The 19,330-nt window shown below is 40.3% G+C and overlaps 1 protein-coding gene across 2 annotated transcripts in view; it reads right to left on the bottom strand.

Moving 5' to 3' along the window:
- Window positions 1–19,330, bottom strand: part of VPS37A (VPS37A subunit of ESCRT-I) — a 40,207-nt gene that overhangs the window by 20,063 nt on the left and 814 nt on the right. For both annotated transcript variants that reach the window (XM_055416501.2, XM_055416500.2), the window contains exons 2-3: window positions 2,022–2,096; window positions 76–190 (exon numbers count right to left, since the gene is read on the bottom strand). In XM_055416501.2, coding sequence (XP_055272476.1) covers window positions 76–190; window positions 2,022–2,096 — 190 coding nt within the window. The remainder of the gene's footprint in view (window positions 1–75; window positions 191–2,021; window positions 2,097–19,330) is intronic.

Genomic DNA, 19,330 nt, shown 5'->3' with positions numbered 1-19,330 from the left:
AACAAACACCCTCCAAATCAGGAATATCTATTAAGTACAGTGAACATTTTGAAATAAATCATACCATATACATACATTGCTTACTAATGGAGAGGTAACATATACTCCTTGTTTATCCACTAAGTGATGCCTTATTGGTGGATAAACACTGATCACTGGTTTTTCCTGAGGAAATTGTGGAGGAAGCAATCTGGCAAAAGTAGAACAGATTCAAAAACAAAGACAACAAACATTATATAATCATAATTCTAAAAGTTACTTAGATTAATTATTCAGTAATTAGTGCTCTATTATGGTTGTTGACTGAACCTATACAGAAAGACACACTTTGGCAACAAGACTATAATTAATGCAATATAGTAAAACCTTCTTAATGTGGAGTAAGGATAATGTGAATTATAGACTATTTTTCAAACTGGGCCAATTAATTGCTTTCAAACACATCACATTATACCAAACTATCCAAAATTTCAGCTAAAAATTATACATTTTCATCAGGTGAACCATGTTATGCCAGCCTGGCTTTTTACTGAACCACAGGTCTTGGCATATAATTTTCTTGTGGCTTTCCTTCTTTTGAAATGCTGCCAAGTATTTCACTAGACACTGAATTCTTAATGAGCAAGTAGATAAAATGAGAAGTACTAGGGTTGGAATACTGGAGCTGACACCATGCTTTGGTGCTATGCTGCTCTCTTCAAAATGTCTCAATTAACACATCTCTCCCAACTTTGAGGTCAGTCCTATGGTTTCAGTTAATTATCAGTAAATTCTCAATACCAAAAGGAAAAAGAGTAAAAATCTTAACCCTTTCAGAACTACTGCAAATTTGAAATTAGGGAGTGAAGTCTTTAACAGTATACTTTTACTGGACATGGAACCTTCCAAATCTCTAAAATCTAGATGAATACATCCTTTTAAACTGCCACTCTGTTCCCCTCCTGGCTCAGGGTACTATTTGTTGGCAGCATTGTCAAGAGGGAACCTAGGTCTTTGTTGGCTTCTCCTACTTAGCTGTACCAGGGTGTGTGATAAAACTACTTCAGGTATATAGTTTAGGCTGTTAAACTACTTTGGAAAAGAGGCAATGAATGGCCTTTGGAGCCCAAACAGTCTGGGTTTCTCTCCTGACTACTGTATTCACTACCTACTTGTATATAATTTGTTTTAGTTTTCAGGGCTGCTGTGATGATTCATAAAGCTCCCATATATCGAGATAACACAGCATAATGGTTAGCACTGCTATATATTCACTCTTTAATTTCCACTCATTCAACTAGGATTTAATATGGGATCCCACGTGAAGGTACCTCACTAGGCAATGAGGATCTGACGATGAACAAGATAGTTTCCATCTTCAAATTAAGTGCATTTTTACTGTATCTCACTCAAACACTCGCTTGAGCAGCCAGCCACCTAATGCAATCTGAGGTAATAATAATTCTTTAACGTTGAAGTCTAATAAATGCACTTATGGCTAAATGAGTACTAGCAATCACTTTGCCCAAACTGTCCTCTTTATTACTTAATAACCTCATGATTATATTTTTTACTTTTAATTTTTATTTTCTTTAAAAATAATCGGCAGATCAAATTCAACTCTGAACTTGCTGGTTGATGTATTATATTGGCTGCTGAAAACTAGAATATTTTAACTTGTTTCTGATGTAAAGGTGATTGCTCCTCTAATGGTTTCTGCACACGATCCCTTCCACTGCTTGTTGCTGTCATGCTCACTCTTTCAGCCTGCCTCCAATGAAGAGTTTAGTGCAAATCAATAAAAACTATCATATCTTTGTATTCCATTTCCTCTTTCATAGTTTCTTACCGCAATCTCTATCACAATGACATATTTAAATTTTATTTCACAGAATTGTGTAAGTTTAATAAACTTTAGATACTAGAAAAGGAAATAAATTCACTTTTAAACAGTTTACTTCTGACAGTAGCTAAGAAACAAAATGATAAAAAGATTTTTCAAAGTCCTATTACATGAAAAAATAGGATACAGTTCTACTCACATATTAATGTTAATTGTCAGGTTATTTACTGTGAAAGGCAACCTGTATTCCACATCTTTCTGTATTTCAGCTATACTGCAGGAGAAAATTTGAGAAAAAAATTTATCCAAAGTTATAAAGACCATTAATGTTAAAAGCAAACATTAAAATTTGTAGAGTCTACTAAAACTACTTCATTTTAATCACAGAATCTAGAGAGCCAATATAACTTGTATCTTGAGGGGGAAATGACCATAGAAAAGACTATCAAATAAGCAGCCAATACTATTCTGAGATACTGTCAGGGGATTGCTAAGAGAGGGAGTTAAGCTGGTGAGGTAAAGAGGCAAAGAAAAACTCCTGTACTGGTGCTACATCGATCACTGTCGCTTTACCTAATTTATCACTGTGCTGTGCTTAGTCACTCAGTCCTGTCTGACTCTTTGTGACCCCATGGACTGTAGCCTGCCAGGCTCCTGTCCATGGGGATTCTCCAGGCAAGAATACTAGAGTGGGTTGCCATGTCCTCTTCCAGGGGATCTTCCCAACCTAAGGATCAAATCCAAATCTCCAATATGCAGGTGGATTCTTTACTGTCTGAGCCACCAGGGAAGCAATTTATCATTACTAAAAGCAACTCTGGGTATGAGTTTGAGCAAACTCCAGGAGACAGGGAAGAACTGGGAAGCCAGGCATGCTGCAGTCCATGGGGCTGTAAAGTCAGACACAACTTAGCAACTGAACAAAAAGAAGCAATTGCCAAGTCGTCCAGTTTAAACAGGTCAGCAAGAGAAGACCTATGTTCTGACTATAATCCTGCCACTGCCAGGTGTATTGACAAGGCTTTCAAAGTTTAAATTGAGAAGTCTGGATGAGATGTCTCCTACAGCCTTATGATAGATAGAGACGGCTGGCTGCTTTTCAAAACCAAATATTTCCCTTCTTTGTAAATAAGAGAATCCTGATTTTATTCTGAGCAGCAATGTTGTAGCTTTTCTTGTAGCAAGTTGTTGCTAAAGGCTTAAGTTCCAGCCAATAAAACACAGGTAAGTTGTGAGGTGGAATTTCCAGAAACACATTTTAAAGGGCAACAAAAACTGGTATAGAGTCTATTTGCCCTTCCTGCCTGGCCCTGAAAGACAAACTTTGAATGACCATACTGGACCAGGAGTGACCCTGAGAATCAGAGCCAAACACTAGGGAGAACTCAGCAGACAGAAGTAGCTTGGGTCCTTAATGGTTATGGAATCAACAAACTGAATTTCTTGTATGTAGAGAAAAAGAAATTTTATCATGTTACTTTTATCAAGTTACTATTTGGGGAGTCTTCACTTCTAACAGTTGAATATAATTGCCATCTAACAAAAGTTCCCTATACTTTAACATTTTACATTCAGAATTTTTATTTAAAGAAAATAAATTTTTTTTTGGCCATGACCCCATAGCATGTGGAATCTTAAAGCTTCCTGAACCAGGACTGAACCCACACCCCTTGTATTGAAAGCTAGGGATCTTAACCACTGGACTACCAGGCAAGTCCCCAGAATTTTATTTTATTTTTGAATGCTGGCATGCAATTATTACAAGTATAATCTACCAACCATATCTCTTCGTGACTCACTTGGAGTTCTAACCAGCATTTATAATCTTTCCAAAGGGAAAAATGTTAAGTAGTATTTATGAGTTATGGTTGAAAGGAAGCCTGATATCCAAATGGACATGAATCCTTTTCAAGCATGAATACTTTTAAAAGATCTAGCAGTTACATAACTTATTTTTTGTTCTTTGGGTTGTTTTAATTAGTAGTTCTGGAAGACCTGTCTTATTTTCCTCATTTTTAGGGGGACTTTGACTTTTTTGCCTTCTGATAAAAACCTAGCCTCTCAAATATGTAAATTTCAGGTTACCTGAAAGGTTCAAAAGTGTTGGGATGGAATTACGGAGAAATCATAGATGTCCCCTCTGACATCCCATGGACTGAAGTTATGATTGAAGAGAAGAAATAGTTGAGAAAAGACTCAAGAAGATATTCAATATTAAGACTAACTCAATAAGTTAGTTAAGTTTCTCTTTGGGAATCAGGTTCAGACTACATACTAAACCGTTTTCCCAGTTGTATTGATATAAACCCTGTGTAATCAATAAAATGGCTTAAGCTTTTTATTTCTGTTATCTTAGATGTCAATGGTGTCAATGCTTCAGGGGAATACTGATCACAACAGTATCAAAGCCAAGTAGAGCATTTTAGTGACTAAGAGCATAACCTCTTCATATTAGGCTTCCAGGGGTCAAATCCTTCCTCCACCATTTACTTGTGTGATCACACTCTGCCTAAGCCTTATCTCTCACATGGTAAATGGGGATGTTAAAAATACCCATCTTGCTAAAAGTGTTGTTAGATTAAGTGAGATAATGCAGGTAACGCCCTCCCCACATAATACCATAATTGCTCAATATATTTCAGCATTATTAAGCAAGCATTTAAAACACATATCCAAGTTGGAGCCTGTCTAAATTTGTATTAAGACACTTTTTTTCAGACACTGTCTTTTTATAGAAAACAAAGTGAATTTGATTTAAATAATTTTTGGCTAGAAGCGTTCAATTCATTGTCCCCATAATTATGTTGCCCATCTCCAGGGGTTTTTCCGACCCCGAGATGGAACCCAGGTCTCCTACATTGCAGGTGGATTCTTTACCATCTGAGCCACCAGGGAAGTCAAGTGAAAGTGAAGTCGCTCAGTCATGTCCGACTCTTTGCCACCCCGTGGACTGTAGCCCACCAGGCTCCTCCGTCCATGGGATTCTCCAAGCAAGAATACTGGAGTGGGTTGCCATTTCCTTCTCTAGGGGATCTTCTGGACCCAGGAATCAAACCCAGGTCTCCTGCACTGCAGGCAGACGCTTTAACCTCTGAGCCAAGTATTCATAATATTAATAAGAACTGAATCATCATTAACAAATTCCAAAACAGGTTAGCCATGGCAACTGATTGGTTGAGGACATGCTGTCCCTAAATGTGGCACCTTGGCATCTTGAATATTTTAAACTGAAGGAATATGAGAAAACAGCAGAAACAGGAAGGTTACTCTGACCTTCTCCCTTCTTATCTTTCTTTCTTAAAACAGAAAATAGGTCATAAGACCTCATTAAGAGGTGCCCACCCTACACCAAGAGGAAGGAGCATCTGAATCTCAGAAGACACAGGGACAGTGAAAGAACCTAAGAAGCCAGACTTGCTAAGTCATCAGTGTTCCCTGCAACCACATGTCCCCTGCCCCTCCCACTTACTACAATGACAAGCATGCTTCACTTTATTGTGCTTCACTGAGACTGTTTTTTTTTTTTTTTTTACAAATTGAAGGTCTGCAGCAACTCTGCATAGATAGAACAAGACTACTAGTATCCCTTTCCCAATATCATTTGCTCACTTCATATTTCTGTGTTACATACCGATAATTCTCACAATATTTCAAATCCTCTACCAGCAAAAAGACTGCGACTCACTGAAAGCTCAACTGATGGTTATTGTTTTTTTAACAGTAAAGTATTTTTAATTAGAATACATACATTGGTTTTTAGACATAATGATATTGCACACTTAATAAACTACAGTATAATATAAACATAACTTTTATATGCACTGGGAAACCCAATAATTCATGTGACATGCTTCACTGCAACAGAGATCTTCCCTGGTGGCTCCAACAGTACAGAATCTGCCTGCAATGTGGGAAACCTAGGGTTCAATCCCTGGGTCGGGAAGATCCCCTGGAGAAGGGCATGGCAACCCACTCCAGTATTCTTGCCTGGAGAATCCCATGGACAGCCTGGCGGGCTACATCCGTGGGGTCGTAAAGGGCGCAAAGGACAGGACTGAAGCAAATGAGCACGCATGCACGCTGGCACTCAGCTGGCAATATCACTAAGACATGCCTTGCACTCCTTAACCTACCACACTCCTCCACAACTGTCATCACAACTTTCATCAAGCCCAGTGTATACTCAGGTCCATTTCTCTGGATCTTCATTTCCTTTTGAAGATCTCCCTGATATATAAAACTCACATTAAATTTGTGTACTTTTCTCCTATTAATCTTTAGTTGGTTTAATTTTCAGACCCAACCCTAAGAACAAGAGCATCAAGGAAAGCTGCTTCCTCCCCTATATTAGTTGCATTAGATAAAATGGCAGATACTTGTTCTACTTAACTAAAACAAGAATCATTCCCCGAATTTTTATCACAAATGTGATTCTGAATTTTTTGCTATTTCAAGTAACTTTAAAAAAACTTACTCCAAAAATAATTATTTATCAGGAAAAAAAAAATTTTTTTCCAAATCAGTAAATGTTATTTTACAAGAGTTTTAAATGTCTACATAATGTTCTAATATATTGTTTAACCTAAAACTAAGCAGGACCCTGGGGGTTCCTGGGCATGGAAGCCTTTCTAAGTCCCCATTTCTTGTTTGTAGGAATAGACTCCAGTCTCCATGACCTTGAAAGGGCAAATTCAAACAGTTGCTAATCAGGGATGGGAGTAGATTCAGAGACAAGGGAGTAGACTGCCCCCCATCTCACCTACCCCCAGGCCAGACTAAAGGCAAGGGCATAACCCTGCTCCTTATTAGCAACTCTGCCCTTGAACCTGCTGTAAAACTTTTCAACAAATCGTCCCAGGTTGGGACACACAGTTTTTCAGGGCACAGGCCAGCTGTGTCTCTCTTTGCCTGGCAAAATAATAAAGCTATTTTTCTCTATTTCAGCCAAAACTCTGAGATTTTATTCCGAATGATGCACAGAGGCTGAGTGTTCAACATCAATATTTAGACTGTTTCCAAGTTTACTGCTATAAACCATGCTTTGATAAACATTCTTACAGTCATATCTTTACATTGACAGGTAGAACTCTTTGGATGTAAACACACACATGTGTGCTAAAGTAATACTGCAATCTTTCCAGAGAAAATTTAGATAATCTTCCATTAATAATTTTATTCTCTAGGTTCTCTGAGAACAGTGAATTACTATGGCTTTATTTCAGCAACTCTGAGACTGTTTTGGACTAAAGAAAGCTGAGACAGGTAGCTTTGTCAGAATGTGTGGTTAACTGGCACCCACTATACTTTGACAGCCCCTAAAACTATATGCAAACAGACTTTGAAATGCAAGAGACACACGAGCTATGGTTGGGATCCCTTTCACAGAAGAATCATTTATCTCCTTACTTATATTTTGCGTAAACCTGGATTCTGTTACTAAGACTAGGTTCAAGTGAACAGCTGCCACACACTCAGCACCTCCCACGGAGATGGAAACAGCGTGGCCCCATTCGTTTTTTCAGTCACCAACCGACTGAAAGAGATCAAGGCTCTGATTTCATCATTTCCCCTTGTTTAACTCAGTTCAGTTCAGTTCAGTTCAGTCGCTCAGTCGTGTCCGACTCTCCGCGACCCCATGAATCACAGCACGCCAGGCCTCCCTGTCCATCACCAACTCCCGGAGTACACTCAAACTCATGTCCACAGAGTCGGTGATGCCATCCAGCCATCTCATTCTCCGTCGTCCCCTTCTCCTCCCGCCCCCAACCTTTCCCAGCATCAGAGTCTTTTCCAGTGAGTCAACTCGTCTCATGAGGTGGCCAAAGTATTGGAGTTTCAGCTTTAGCATCAGTCCCTCCAATGAACATCCAGGATTGATCTCCTTTAGAATGGACTGGTTGGATCTCCTTGCAGTATAAGGGACTCTCAAGAGTCTTCTCCAACACCACAGTTCAAAAGCATCGATTCTTCGGCGATCAGCTTTCTTCACAGTCCAACTCTCACATCCATACATGACCACGGGAAAAACCATTGCCTTGACTAGACGGACCTTGGTCGGCAAAGTAATGTCTCTGCTTTTTAATATACTATCAAGGTTGGTCATAACTTTCCTTCCAAGGAGCAAGCGTCTTTTAATTTCATGGCTGCAATCAGCATCTGCAGTGATTTTGGAGCCCAAAAAAACAAAGTCTGACACTGTTTCCACTGTTTTTCCATCTATTTCCCATGAAGTGATGGGACCAGATGCCATGATCTTCGTTTTCTGAATGTTGAGCTTCAAGCCAACCTTTTCACTCTCCTCTTTCACTTTCATCAAGAGGCTTTTGAGTTCCTCTTCACTTTCTGCCATAAGGGTAGTGTCATCTGCATATCTGAGGTTATTGATATTTCTCCCAGCAATCTTGATTCCAGCTTGTGCTTCTTCCAGCCCAGCGTTCCTCATGATGTACTCTGCATATAAGTTAAATAAGCAAGGTGACAATATACAACCTTGACGCACTCCTTTTCCTATTTGGAACCAGTCTGTTGTTCCATGACCGGTTCTAACTGTTGCTTCCTGACCTGCATACAGGTTTCTCAAGAGGCAGGTCAGGTGGTCTGGGATTCCCATCTCTTTCAGAATGTTCCACAGTTTATTGTGATCCACACAGTCAAAGGCTTTGGCATAGTCAATGAAGCAGAAATAGATGTTTTTCTGAAACTCTCTTGCTTTCTCCATGATCCAGCGGATGTTGGCAATTTGATCTCTGGTGCCTCTGCCTTTTCTAAAACCTGCTTGAACATCTGGGAGTTCACGGTTTACATACTGCTGAAGCCTGGCTTGGAGGATTTTGAGCATGACTTTACTAGCGTGTGAGATGAGTGCAATTGTGCGGTAGTTGGAGCATTCTTTGGCATTGCCTTTCTTTGGGATTGGAATGAAGACTGACCTCTTCCAGTCCTGTGGCCACTGCTGAGTTTTCCAAATCTGCTGGCATATTGAGTGCAGCACTTTCACAGCATCATCTTTCAAGACTTGAAATAGCTCAACTGGAATTCCATCACCACCACTAGCTTTGTTCGTAGTGATGCTTTCTAAGGCCCACTTGACTTCACATTCCAAGATGTCTGGCTCTAGGTCAGTGATCACATTATCGTGACTATCTTGGTCGTGAAGATCTTTTTTGTACAGTTCTTCTGTGTATTCCTGCCACCTCTTCTTAATATCTTCTGCTTCTGTTAGGTCCATACCATTTCTGTCCTTTATCGAGCCCATCTTTGCATGAAAAGTTCCCTTGGAATCTCTAATTTTCTTGAAGAGGTCTCTTGTTTTTCCTATTCTGTTGTTTTCCTCTATTTCTTTGCATTGATCACTGAGGAAGGCTTTCTTATCTCTCCTTGCTATTCTTTGGAACTCTGCATTCAGATGCTTATATCTTTCCTTTTCTCCTTTGCTTTTCGCCTCTCTTCTTTTTACAGCTATTTGTAAGGCCTCCTCAGACAGCCATTTCGCTCTTTTGCATTTCTTTTCCATGGGGATGGTCTTGTTCCCTGTCTCCTGTACAATGTCACGAACCTCCGTCCAGAGTTCATCAGGCACTCTATCAATCAGATCTAGTCCCTTAAATCTATTTCTCACTTCCACTGCATAATCATAAGGGATTTGATTGAGGTCATATCTGAATGGTCTAGTGGTTTTCCCTACTTTCTTCAATTTAAGTCTGAACTTCGCAATAAGGAGTTCATGATCTGAGCCACAGTCAGCTCCTGGTCTTGTTTTCGCTAACTGTATACAGCTTCTCCATCTTTGGTTGCAAAGAATATAATCAATCTGATTTCGGTGTTGACCATCTGGTGATGTCCATGTGTAGAGTCTTCTCTTGTGTTGTTGGAAGAGGGTGTTTGCTATGACCAGTGCATTCTCTTGACAAAACTCTATTAGCCTTTGCCCTGCTTCATTCCGTGCTCCAAGGCCAAATTTGCCAGTTACTCCAGGTGTTTCTTGACTTCCTACTTTTGCATTCCAGTCCCCTATAATGAAAAGGACATCTTTTTTGGGTGTTAGTTCTAGCGCAGACGCGACGCGAGAGACGCCGGCCCCGGCGGCGCAGACGCGACGCGAGAGACGCCGGCCCCGGCGGCGCAGACGCGACGCGAGAGACGCCGGCCCCGGCGGCGCAGACGCGACGCGAGAGACGCCGGCCCCGGCGGCGCAGACGCGACGCGAGAGACGCCGGCCCCGGCGGCGCAGACGCGACGCGAGAGACGCCGGCCCCGGCGGCGCAGACGCGACGCGAGAGACGCCGGCCCCGGCGGCGCAGACGCGACGCGAGAGACGCCGGCCCCGGCGGCGCAGACGCGACGCGAGAGACGCCGGCCCCGGCGGCGCAGACGCGACGCGAGAGACGCCGGCCCCGGCGGCGCAGACGCGACGCGAGAGACGCCGGCCCCGGCGGCGCAGACGCGACGCGAGAGACGCCGGCCCCGGCGGCGCAGACGCGACGCGAGAGACGCCGGCCCGGGCGCAACGAGCCACGCAAAGAGGTGCGGCCGTGAGGAGCTACCCCACGCCTGAGGCCAGGGCCGGCGGCCGAGAGGAGCTACCCCACGTCCAACAGGCGGTGGCTGCGCGGGCGCAGGAGGGCCGAGAGGAGCTACTCCGCGTTCAAGGTCAGGAGGGGGGGCCTTGAGGAGATACCCCTCGTCCAAGGTAAGGTACAGCAGCTGCACTTTGCTGGAGCGGCTGTGAAGAGATTTTCCACGACCAAGGTAAGGGAAACCGAAATAAGACGGTAGGTATTGCTAGGGGGCACCAGAGGGCAGACAAACTGAAATCATAATCACAGGAAACTAGCTGATCTAATCACATGGACCACAGCCAAATGTGGTCCCCTGGAGAAGGGAATGGCAAACCACTTCAGTATACTTGCCTTGAGAACCCCGTGAACAGTAACAAAGGGCAAAATGATAGGATACTGAATGAGGAATTCCCCAGGTCGGTAGGTGCCCAGTATGCTACTGGAGCTCAGTGGAGAAATAACTATAGAAGGAATAAAGGGATGGAGCAAAAGCAAAACCAATACCCAGTTGTGGATGTGACCAATGATAGAAACAAGGTCCGGTGCTGTAAAGAGCAATATTGCATAGGAACCTGGAATGTTAGGTCCATGAATCAAGGCAAATTGGAAGTGGTCAAACAGGAGATGGCAAGAGTGAATGTCGACATTCTAGGAATCAGTGAACTAAAATGGACTGGAATGGGTGAATTTAACTCGGATGACCATTATATCTACTACTGTGGGCAGGAATCCCTTAGAAGAAATGGAGTAGCCATCATGGTCAACAAAAGAGTCCGAAATGCAGTACTTGGATGCAATCTTAAAAATGACAGGATGATTTCTGTTCGTTTCCAAGGCAAACCATTCAATATTACAGTAATCCAGGCCTATGCCCCAACCAGTAATGCTGAAGAAGCCGAAGTTAATCGGTTCTATGAAGACCTACAAGACCTTTTAGAACTAACACCCAAAAAAAAAGATGTTTAACTCAAGGAAAGGTTTCTAGGAGATCCTTTTCGATAAAAGGTTTAGATGCTTAGATAAAGACACTAGACAATCTCCCTCTCCCATCTAAATCTCCAGGAAATACGGAAACTGACTTTTAAGAAGCAAACCTGTAACAGTGCCTGACAACAAACTGAGGAATCTTAGAAAGATAAAAGAAAGATTAAAAAGATGAGATTAAAGGAAAAGATAAGTGCTTAAAAAATTAAATATTTTAAAATATTTAATAGGAACTAATGACACCCCCAAACATAACACCAATGCAAAGCTGACGCCCCTGAACCAGGTCAAGGCAAGCCTGAGTGGGGAAGGTGGGGCAGGAGCCCCTCTCTGAGTAGACAGTGAGAAGCCGCCTGGAGCAGCAGAAAGTTAGCGCTCTCTCCTGGTGCCTGGCCTGTTCCAACCTGCAGACAGCAGTCCAGTCTGCCCCAGAAATCCATGGGGAGGGAGCCTCTAAGGTGGCAGCACCTCAGGAAGCTCCTGACTCCTAGGCAGCCTCCATCTCCAAAGGACAACTTGCCCCAGGACAAAGCCAAGTCACTCTTCTTCTTCACCTATCAACTGAGGCAGGCCAGGATACACAGAACTAAAGACCTACAAACAAGACTACCAGGAATCTTAAATAGAGAAGGTTTGAACAAAACAAAAGCATTAGAGGCATGCACCAAAATGAATAAGCTCCAAACACAAAAACTCAAAGATACAGAATTAGAGAAGCAAACTGAAGACTATACATTTGTTACAATATCCTCAGGGGAACAACAGAAAACAGCACTTGAGTTACCAGTCCAGGCCTGTACCATTCTGCGCAGGACAGGACAGGACAATAAATTCAGAGACAGTTGTTAGGGCAAGGAATAGAGACTTTATTTGGAAAGCCAGGGAATCAAGAAGATGGTAGACTCCTGTACTGAAAGTACCATCTTGCCTGAGGAAGAGTTCAGGCTTCTTTTATATTAAAAAGGGAGGGAGTAAGGTCAAGTATTTCCTGCTTCTGGTCCGCCTCCAGAGGGGAGGTGCTAATTTTCTCTTTCCTGAAGGCATTCACAGGTGGGCCTCATCAGGTATTTTACCTTAATGCTGATTACTTGGGAAGCAGGGTTTCTAGAGACAGACCATTATGTGTAGTTGAAGTTTATAGGCAACAACCCTTTATTAATTAACTTGTAATAGAATACAAAAGCTCTTCCCTATTACACTTGCTTACACACACACAGACACACCAACTCTTCAGTAGGCAACAACCCTTTAGTAATTAACTTGTAACAGAATACAAAAGCTCTTCCCTATTACATTGCATTCACACACACACTGGCTGATTAGAAAGTGAATAATTAAGAAACTTGAAATTTAAAATAAATAGTTGAATAGACGGTTCATTGCTTTTTGGAAGATGCTTCATATTGCACCTTACTCTTGGAAAATGTTGACGCATGTTAGCATAAAGGTTTTTAGAAGTTCTAGAGTACTCAATTTTGTTTTCTGTATCTGTTTGACATAGACCACTTATTTCATAGCTATTTTTCAAACACTGCTCTGTAGAAGACACTGGATAATGACAGAGATGTGCAAAGAGCTATAGGAACAAGGAGAAAGGACTTAACCTAAACAGGGATGGGGGTAATGGGGTCTTTGGGGGAAAAATAGTATTTGAGCTACATTTAAAAGCCAGGTAAGAGTTAACCCCAGGAAACAGAACCAGGGAAATGAAGTGTACATTCCAGACAGAGGAAGGACAATTAGAAAAGCTTCAGTAGGAAATAACACTGGGTCTCTAAAAGTCTCTGTATCTTTTGCCATTAAAGAAACTTTACATTGTGTTTGCTGGCACCTTTCCACCAGTCACATAACTATCTTCTGTGACAACCAGGCATTAAGCTAAAGAAGCTGGCAAGAGTTAGGAAGCCACTGAAAAGAATAACATCATCAAATTCAAATTTTCAAGATTACTCTGGCACCCATGTGGAAGAGAAAAGGGAATAAGAATGGAGACAGAGAGACTAGTATGATGCAGTGCTAACACAGATGACTAAGTGAAAACAGGATGACCAGGTTTCTGGCTTAGGTGAGCAGGCAGGAGAGACAGCTTGGAAGAAATTCATAAGTAGGAGGGGAAGAGTAGATGTAGTCAGATTCAACTAGCAATGGAGAAATGATTACCTTTGTGGTAACTTTTTTTTAAAGCAGGTATGGATCTATACTGCTATGTGGAAAATTAACTAGAGAGAGCACTTGACTGTTACTATCTATTTAGGAAAAGTATTCTTAAATTGTAACACGCTTTATTGTGTCATATACTCTACAATTGTAACTTTTAATCACTGGTTATAGACTACATGACGACGTACCAAATTAAAATTCCCTTAATTATGGGATTGTTTGATATACGTAATTTTTAAGTTCACTGTTAGGAGTTCAAACTTACAGAGTCAAAATATTGACATTTTGTAGGTTTCTGTAGCTCAACAGGCTGTCATTGCAGATTCTTATAGGATTTTTTATTGTAACAAGGTCATTTTCTTTCACAAGGAAGTTTTATTCTTACATATCTTTAAGAGTTAGATAATGTGCATTAAAGAAGGCAGCTGCTTGCAGTACAACAGAGAGTGAACTGGTAAAATGGAGAAGAGCAGCCCCAGTAAACAGGACAGCCACTCCTAAGCTCAAAGCAAATATTGCTATTTGGGAAATGTTGCCAGATCTATTTTGAAAGAAAAGTTGGAGGGGACAAAGTCTGTAAGAGAAATCTTTGTATTTGCTGCTAAACTTTGCTATGAAACTACAACTACTCTAAATAATAAAATCTATTTTTTAAAAGTTGGAAATTTGGATATTTTAATGAAAAAAATTTCACACTATGTTGACAACATATCCATTAAAAAAATACAGCACTGAACTGGTTAAAACATATACACATATCCTCTCATTACAAACTTTTTGTGTTATAAAGTTTGTATGTGAGTCCTTTTGAGCTGACAGTAAAAACTACAAAAAGAAAGATTTGGAATCTAGGCTTACGCAGAAACACATGAGTTTACAGGAGACAGCCTTATACCCTAGAGCAGGGGTTAAACTAAACAGCTATAGGGTACAAAACTATACAGTAGCAGACTCTCCAAAGAAGTTACAGACTTTTGAAAGATTTGGGTAATCAGAAAGAATGTCGAAGGACTGGTAGCAAAAGAAAATTGCAAAATGATGTTTATAGACTATGGAAATAGTATATTGTATTTAAGATACAATTATATCTTAATTGTATCTTAAAAATCTTACTATTAAAGATACAAATATAAAGTAGCTGACATTTATAGATACATTTGGGCTTCCCTGGTGGCTTAGAGGTTACAGCATCTGCCTCCAATGCGGGAGACCCAGGTTCGATCCCTGGGTCGGGAAGATCCCCTGGCGAAGGAAATGGTAACCCACTCCAGTATTCTTGCCTGGAGAATCCCATGGACGGAGAAGCCTGGTAGGCTACAGTTCACGGGGTCGCAAAGAGTTGGACACGACTGAGCGACTGAATGGAACGGAATAGATACATTTTAGTGTGTGTCGGATAATATTCTAGTCTCTCTACATGTATTGTCTGAAATCTTTCAAAATTAAATTTTACATTTCATTTGTGAAGAAAAACTCTCTGGAATGGACTTGGTTTCTGAATGGAAAGTCAGAAGTAGCCCTGCCAGACAAATGAACTGGAGATTTGTGAGTGATTCATTAACAATAAGCTGGCTAGATCCACACAGGCTATGAGGCAAAGGTTGCAGGCACACTTATTCCATGCAGTGGAAAGAAGGAATACAATCTGTTACCTGTTTACTGTGTGTCAGAAACTCTAATAAATGTTTATATATATATATTACTTAAATATCAACAATTCTGCAGGATAAAAATCCCAATTCCTGATTTTACAGATTTGAACTAAGGCTTAGAGTTCACCTAAGTCATGCTGCTTTTCCTGATGTCATTAATTTTTGCTTGTTTGCATTTACGTTCCTCAAATTCATTTTGTCTAGCATCTCATATCAGAGTGAAAACAAAGAAAAGCAATTCCGATAAATAACTCCCAAATTAATTTTCTTTTTGAATATAAAATAAAAATAGCACCAGAATTATCACATAACAGATTATTAAAATGGAGAAGTTCTTTGAGAGAGCTGATCTCCCTAAGTAAAAGGTAACAAAGACACTATTTGTATAACTTTGAATCTTTGCAGTTAATTACAGACAATACTATTCACAGCACAGCTTCAGGCTATTGTTTCAGAGCCAAGGAATTAAAATAATAAAGAAGCTAAGTAACTAGATATTGTGAGAGAGGAAAAACCAGAATAGTTAGGATGGTAACTGTTGATTTACCATCAGATTCTGGTATTTTCTGACTGTCAGGTGCAGTGCTGGGAGATACTTAACAGATTCAATTCTAAAGAATATTTAAATACTGGGATTAGTGTGTATCAACTGGGATAGTTTCAACTCCAAGTAACTGAAAAATCAGTTCGAACGTGTGCTTCATGTGTATGTGTAATACAAATGTATATGTACAATCTTATACAGACAGAAGTCTAGAGGCAGGAAGGTTCCAGGTCTGGTTAATTCAGTATCACAATATTATCACAGACTTTCCATCTTTCTACTCTACCACATCCAGTAGTCAGCCTACCTTCCTTCATGATCCAAGCAGTTCCAGGCATCCCATGTAACATAACAATATCCAAAAACAGAAAGAGGCATTTCCTTTTAGACATCTCTATTACTAAGAAAATGTTTTGAGTAGCTCCCCAAAAGACTTCTTCTCCAACTCCGCTGACCAAGATTAGGTCAAGTTTCTGACTATAACTAGCGGTGGGAATAAGACTATCATCACTGGAGTAAACAATCACTCATCCCATAGAGACTGAAGGGGCTTGGCCTCCACTAAAGAAGTGGCCCTGTAGACCAGGAACCCCAAAAGGCAATGTTCTTCCAAGAAATCAGAAGAATGGAGTTAGATGGGAAATCAACAGTGTGGCTTAAAGTAAGCTTCTTTAGGAAGTACAAGAAACAACAGAATTAGTTCTACTCTTGCCCCATAGTCAGGAAATTTAGTGGTAAGTTGAATATTATGATGATTGTTACTTAGAAAGTGGCATACATTACTTAAGCCTAGTAATCTCCTTAACTTCCAGTTTCCATTTTCAGAGCAGACAGAAACATGCTGCTGCTGCTAAGTCACTTCAGTCGTGTCCGACTCTGTGCGACCCCACAGACGGCAGCCCACCGGGCTCCTCTGTCCCTGGGATTCTCCAGGCAAGAACACTGGAGTGGGTTGCCATTTCCTTCTCCAATGCATGCAAGTGAAAATTGAAAGAGAAGTTGCTCAGTCATGTCCGACTCTTCGCGACCCCATGGACTGCAGCCTACCAGGCTCCTCCATCCATGGGATTTTCCAGGCAAGAGTACTGGAGTGGGTTGCCATTGCCTTCTCGAGAAACATGCTACTATGTAACAATTTTTGGGTCCTCATTAGGACAGTGGAAGTTCCATTTGCCCTGCCTCACCAATAAGACTTAATAGAATTTCTTAAGGTAACCAAGAAAGCTGATTGCCAAAGAATTGATGTTTTTGAACTGTGGTGCTGGAGAAGACTCTTGAGAGTCCCTTGTACTGCAAGGAGATCCAACCAGTCCATTCTAAAGGAGATCAATCCTGGGTGTTCATTGGAAGGACTGATGCTGAAGGTGAAACTCCAATACTTTGGCCACCTCATGCAAGTTGACTCACTGGAAAAGACTCTGATGCTGGGAAGGATTGGGGGCGGGAGGAGAAGAGGATGACAGAGAATGAGATGGCTGGATGGCATCACCGACTCGATGGACATGAGTTTGAGTGAACTCCGAGAGTTGGTGATGGACAGGCAGGCCTGGCGTGCTGTGATTCATTGGGTCGCAAAGAGTCAGTCACGACTGAGCTAAACTGAACTGAAGGTAACCAAAAAGAACTTTAAATTAGGGAAAGGGAATTAAAGAGAGTCTTTCCTGAAATGGGATTTTTTTGAAGGAGTTAAAAGAAAACAGAAGTTGGAAGGTAGATGAGAGAATGGGGTGGGGAAGGTTACTGAGGAGAAGAAAAAAAGTGAGACACTGACCCTGTAAATGGAGAAGGGACAGAGTATGAAACATGAGGCAGGGGGGCGGAGTGCAACAATACATTAATATTCATAATTGAGGAAGTTTTGTAGTATTCATTAAAATACCATTTGAAACATTCTTTCAACTTTTACAGAGTTCATTTTCAGAATAACCAATTGCAATGTCTTTTTGTACAAAAATCTTTAAGGTGTAGTATTGAATTTGGTTACTCAAGAAACATACTGTCAGATACTGCACAGATGTTTCATTTATACCTGCTAGTTTTAAAATGTATGTCATAAGTTAAAAGGGCAAACTTAACAAGAATAGGTGAAATTTTTTTCTGGGACCATACCATTCTTTAAAAACTGCCAAGTACATGACCTACTTGATTGTCACCAGAATTATCCAAGTATAGTTTATAAATGTGAAATATTTCAATAAAAACTTCAAATATTTTTTTAATAAAAGAAATTAAAAGAATCAAAGCAATTAAAGGTAGCTGTTCATAAAATATCACAAAATACTGTAGATAAGGTGACATGTCTAATTATATGTCCATAATTTCTGGCTCAAAAAATAAAACTACAAATAAAATAGATCCTTTCTGCTTTTGACTCAGGGTATTTACTGATCCTTTTAAGCCAATTACAGAATTCCTTAGATTAGCAATTCCTACCTTAACCTCTAACTTTGTTTGGGAGACACATAGAGAAAAATACACAATACATTTCACATCAATCACTTCCCTTATTTACCAGCCTCAGCAGCAAGGGACTTTGGAATATTTGAAAATTCAACTCCAACCTCAAAGAACAAAATTTGCCAGCTGTGATAATATCTAACAGAATATCCTAAAGGCTTTAAAGCAATTAATTCCAAAGGTATGGTTCTAGAAAGTATTTTGGCAATTGTAAACAAACAGCCTTCCAAGGTGAGATCTTCGGTTATGTTTATTAAAAAGGAGTATCCTTATTTTATAAACCTATTTTGTAAGAGTAGCTCTTACATGTTAGTAGAGAAAACCAGAGTCAGATTGACTTGTAAGAACTCTATGAACTTAATTTTCCAAAAAGAAAGCTACCATTAAATCAAATACCATGCTATTCTTTCCTGTTTAATACGACAAATTCTCACCTTTCTAAAGTTCTGAACAGCAGAACAACTGAGAAAAAGAACCAAGGAACACCTGAAGTTCAATCAGCAACAGACCTCACTATAGCCAAAACGATTTTGCAATGATTTTTTTCAACAATACACCTAATTTAAAAATATCCCATACTATAACTTTAGAAAAAAATGAGTCTAACACATAAAATGGCTCCTAGAATTAATCAATTTTAATATCTCAATATATATTTCAAATATATGAATAGTCTATTAAGATGTTGATATCTTTCCATTAAAGTACATGCTGACACTCACGTAAATATAGTTGCATAATTCATATAAAGAGGCTGTTCTAATTTTTTAAAATCACTAGCGGTCACAGATACTTGCAATAAAAACAGCTGAAATAATTTGAATTGCAAAATATTTCTAACCTGACAAAACGAAACAAAAACAACGCCAGCAGAACAATCAAAATGACTTGAATCCTGAGTGTAGGAACAAGAATCACAAAGAGAAATGAACCGACTGAACCGACTGATAGTTGCCAGCTGCGGGGAGGTGGGTTAGAACGAACAGGGTGAATCTATTAGAGACTTAAGAGGATTGAGTACGTTACTCCCAGAGGAGAACTCACTTACGAAAACTTTGAACCCTAAAGGAAGGGGAAAGCAAAGTTTTTTTCCAAAAATGGTCCAGTATTTGTGAAACTTGGAGATGACTCTTCACAATTCTTTTTAGCCCAG

Source organism: Moschus berezovskii, chromosome 26 (assembly GCF_049115385.1).
Source record: "Moschus berezovskii isolate FMDL1 chromosome 26, NW_MosBer_1.0, whole genome shotgun sequence".
NCBI classification, from domain to species: Eukaryota; Metazoa; Chordata; class Mammalia; order Artiodactyla; family Moschidae; genus Moschus; species Moschus berezovskii.
Note: the sequence above shows the minus strand (reverse complement) of the source record. Positions and strands in the feature narration are given on the sequence as shown.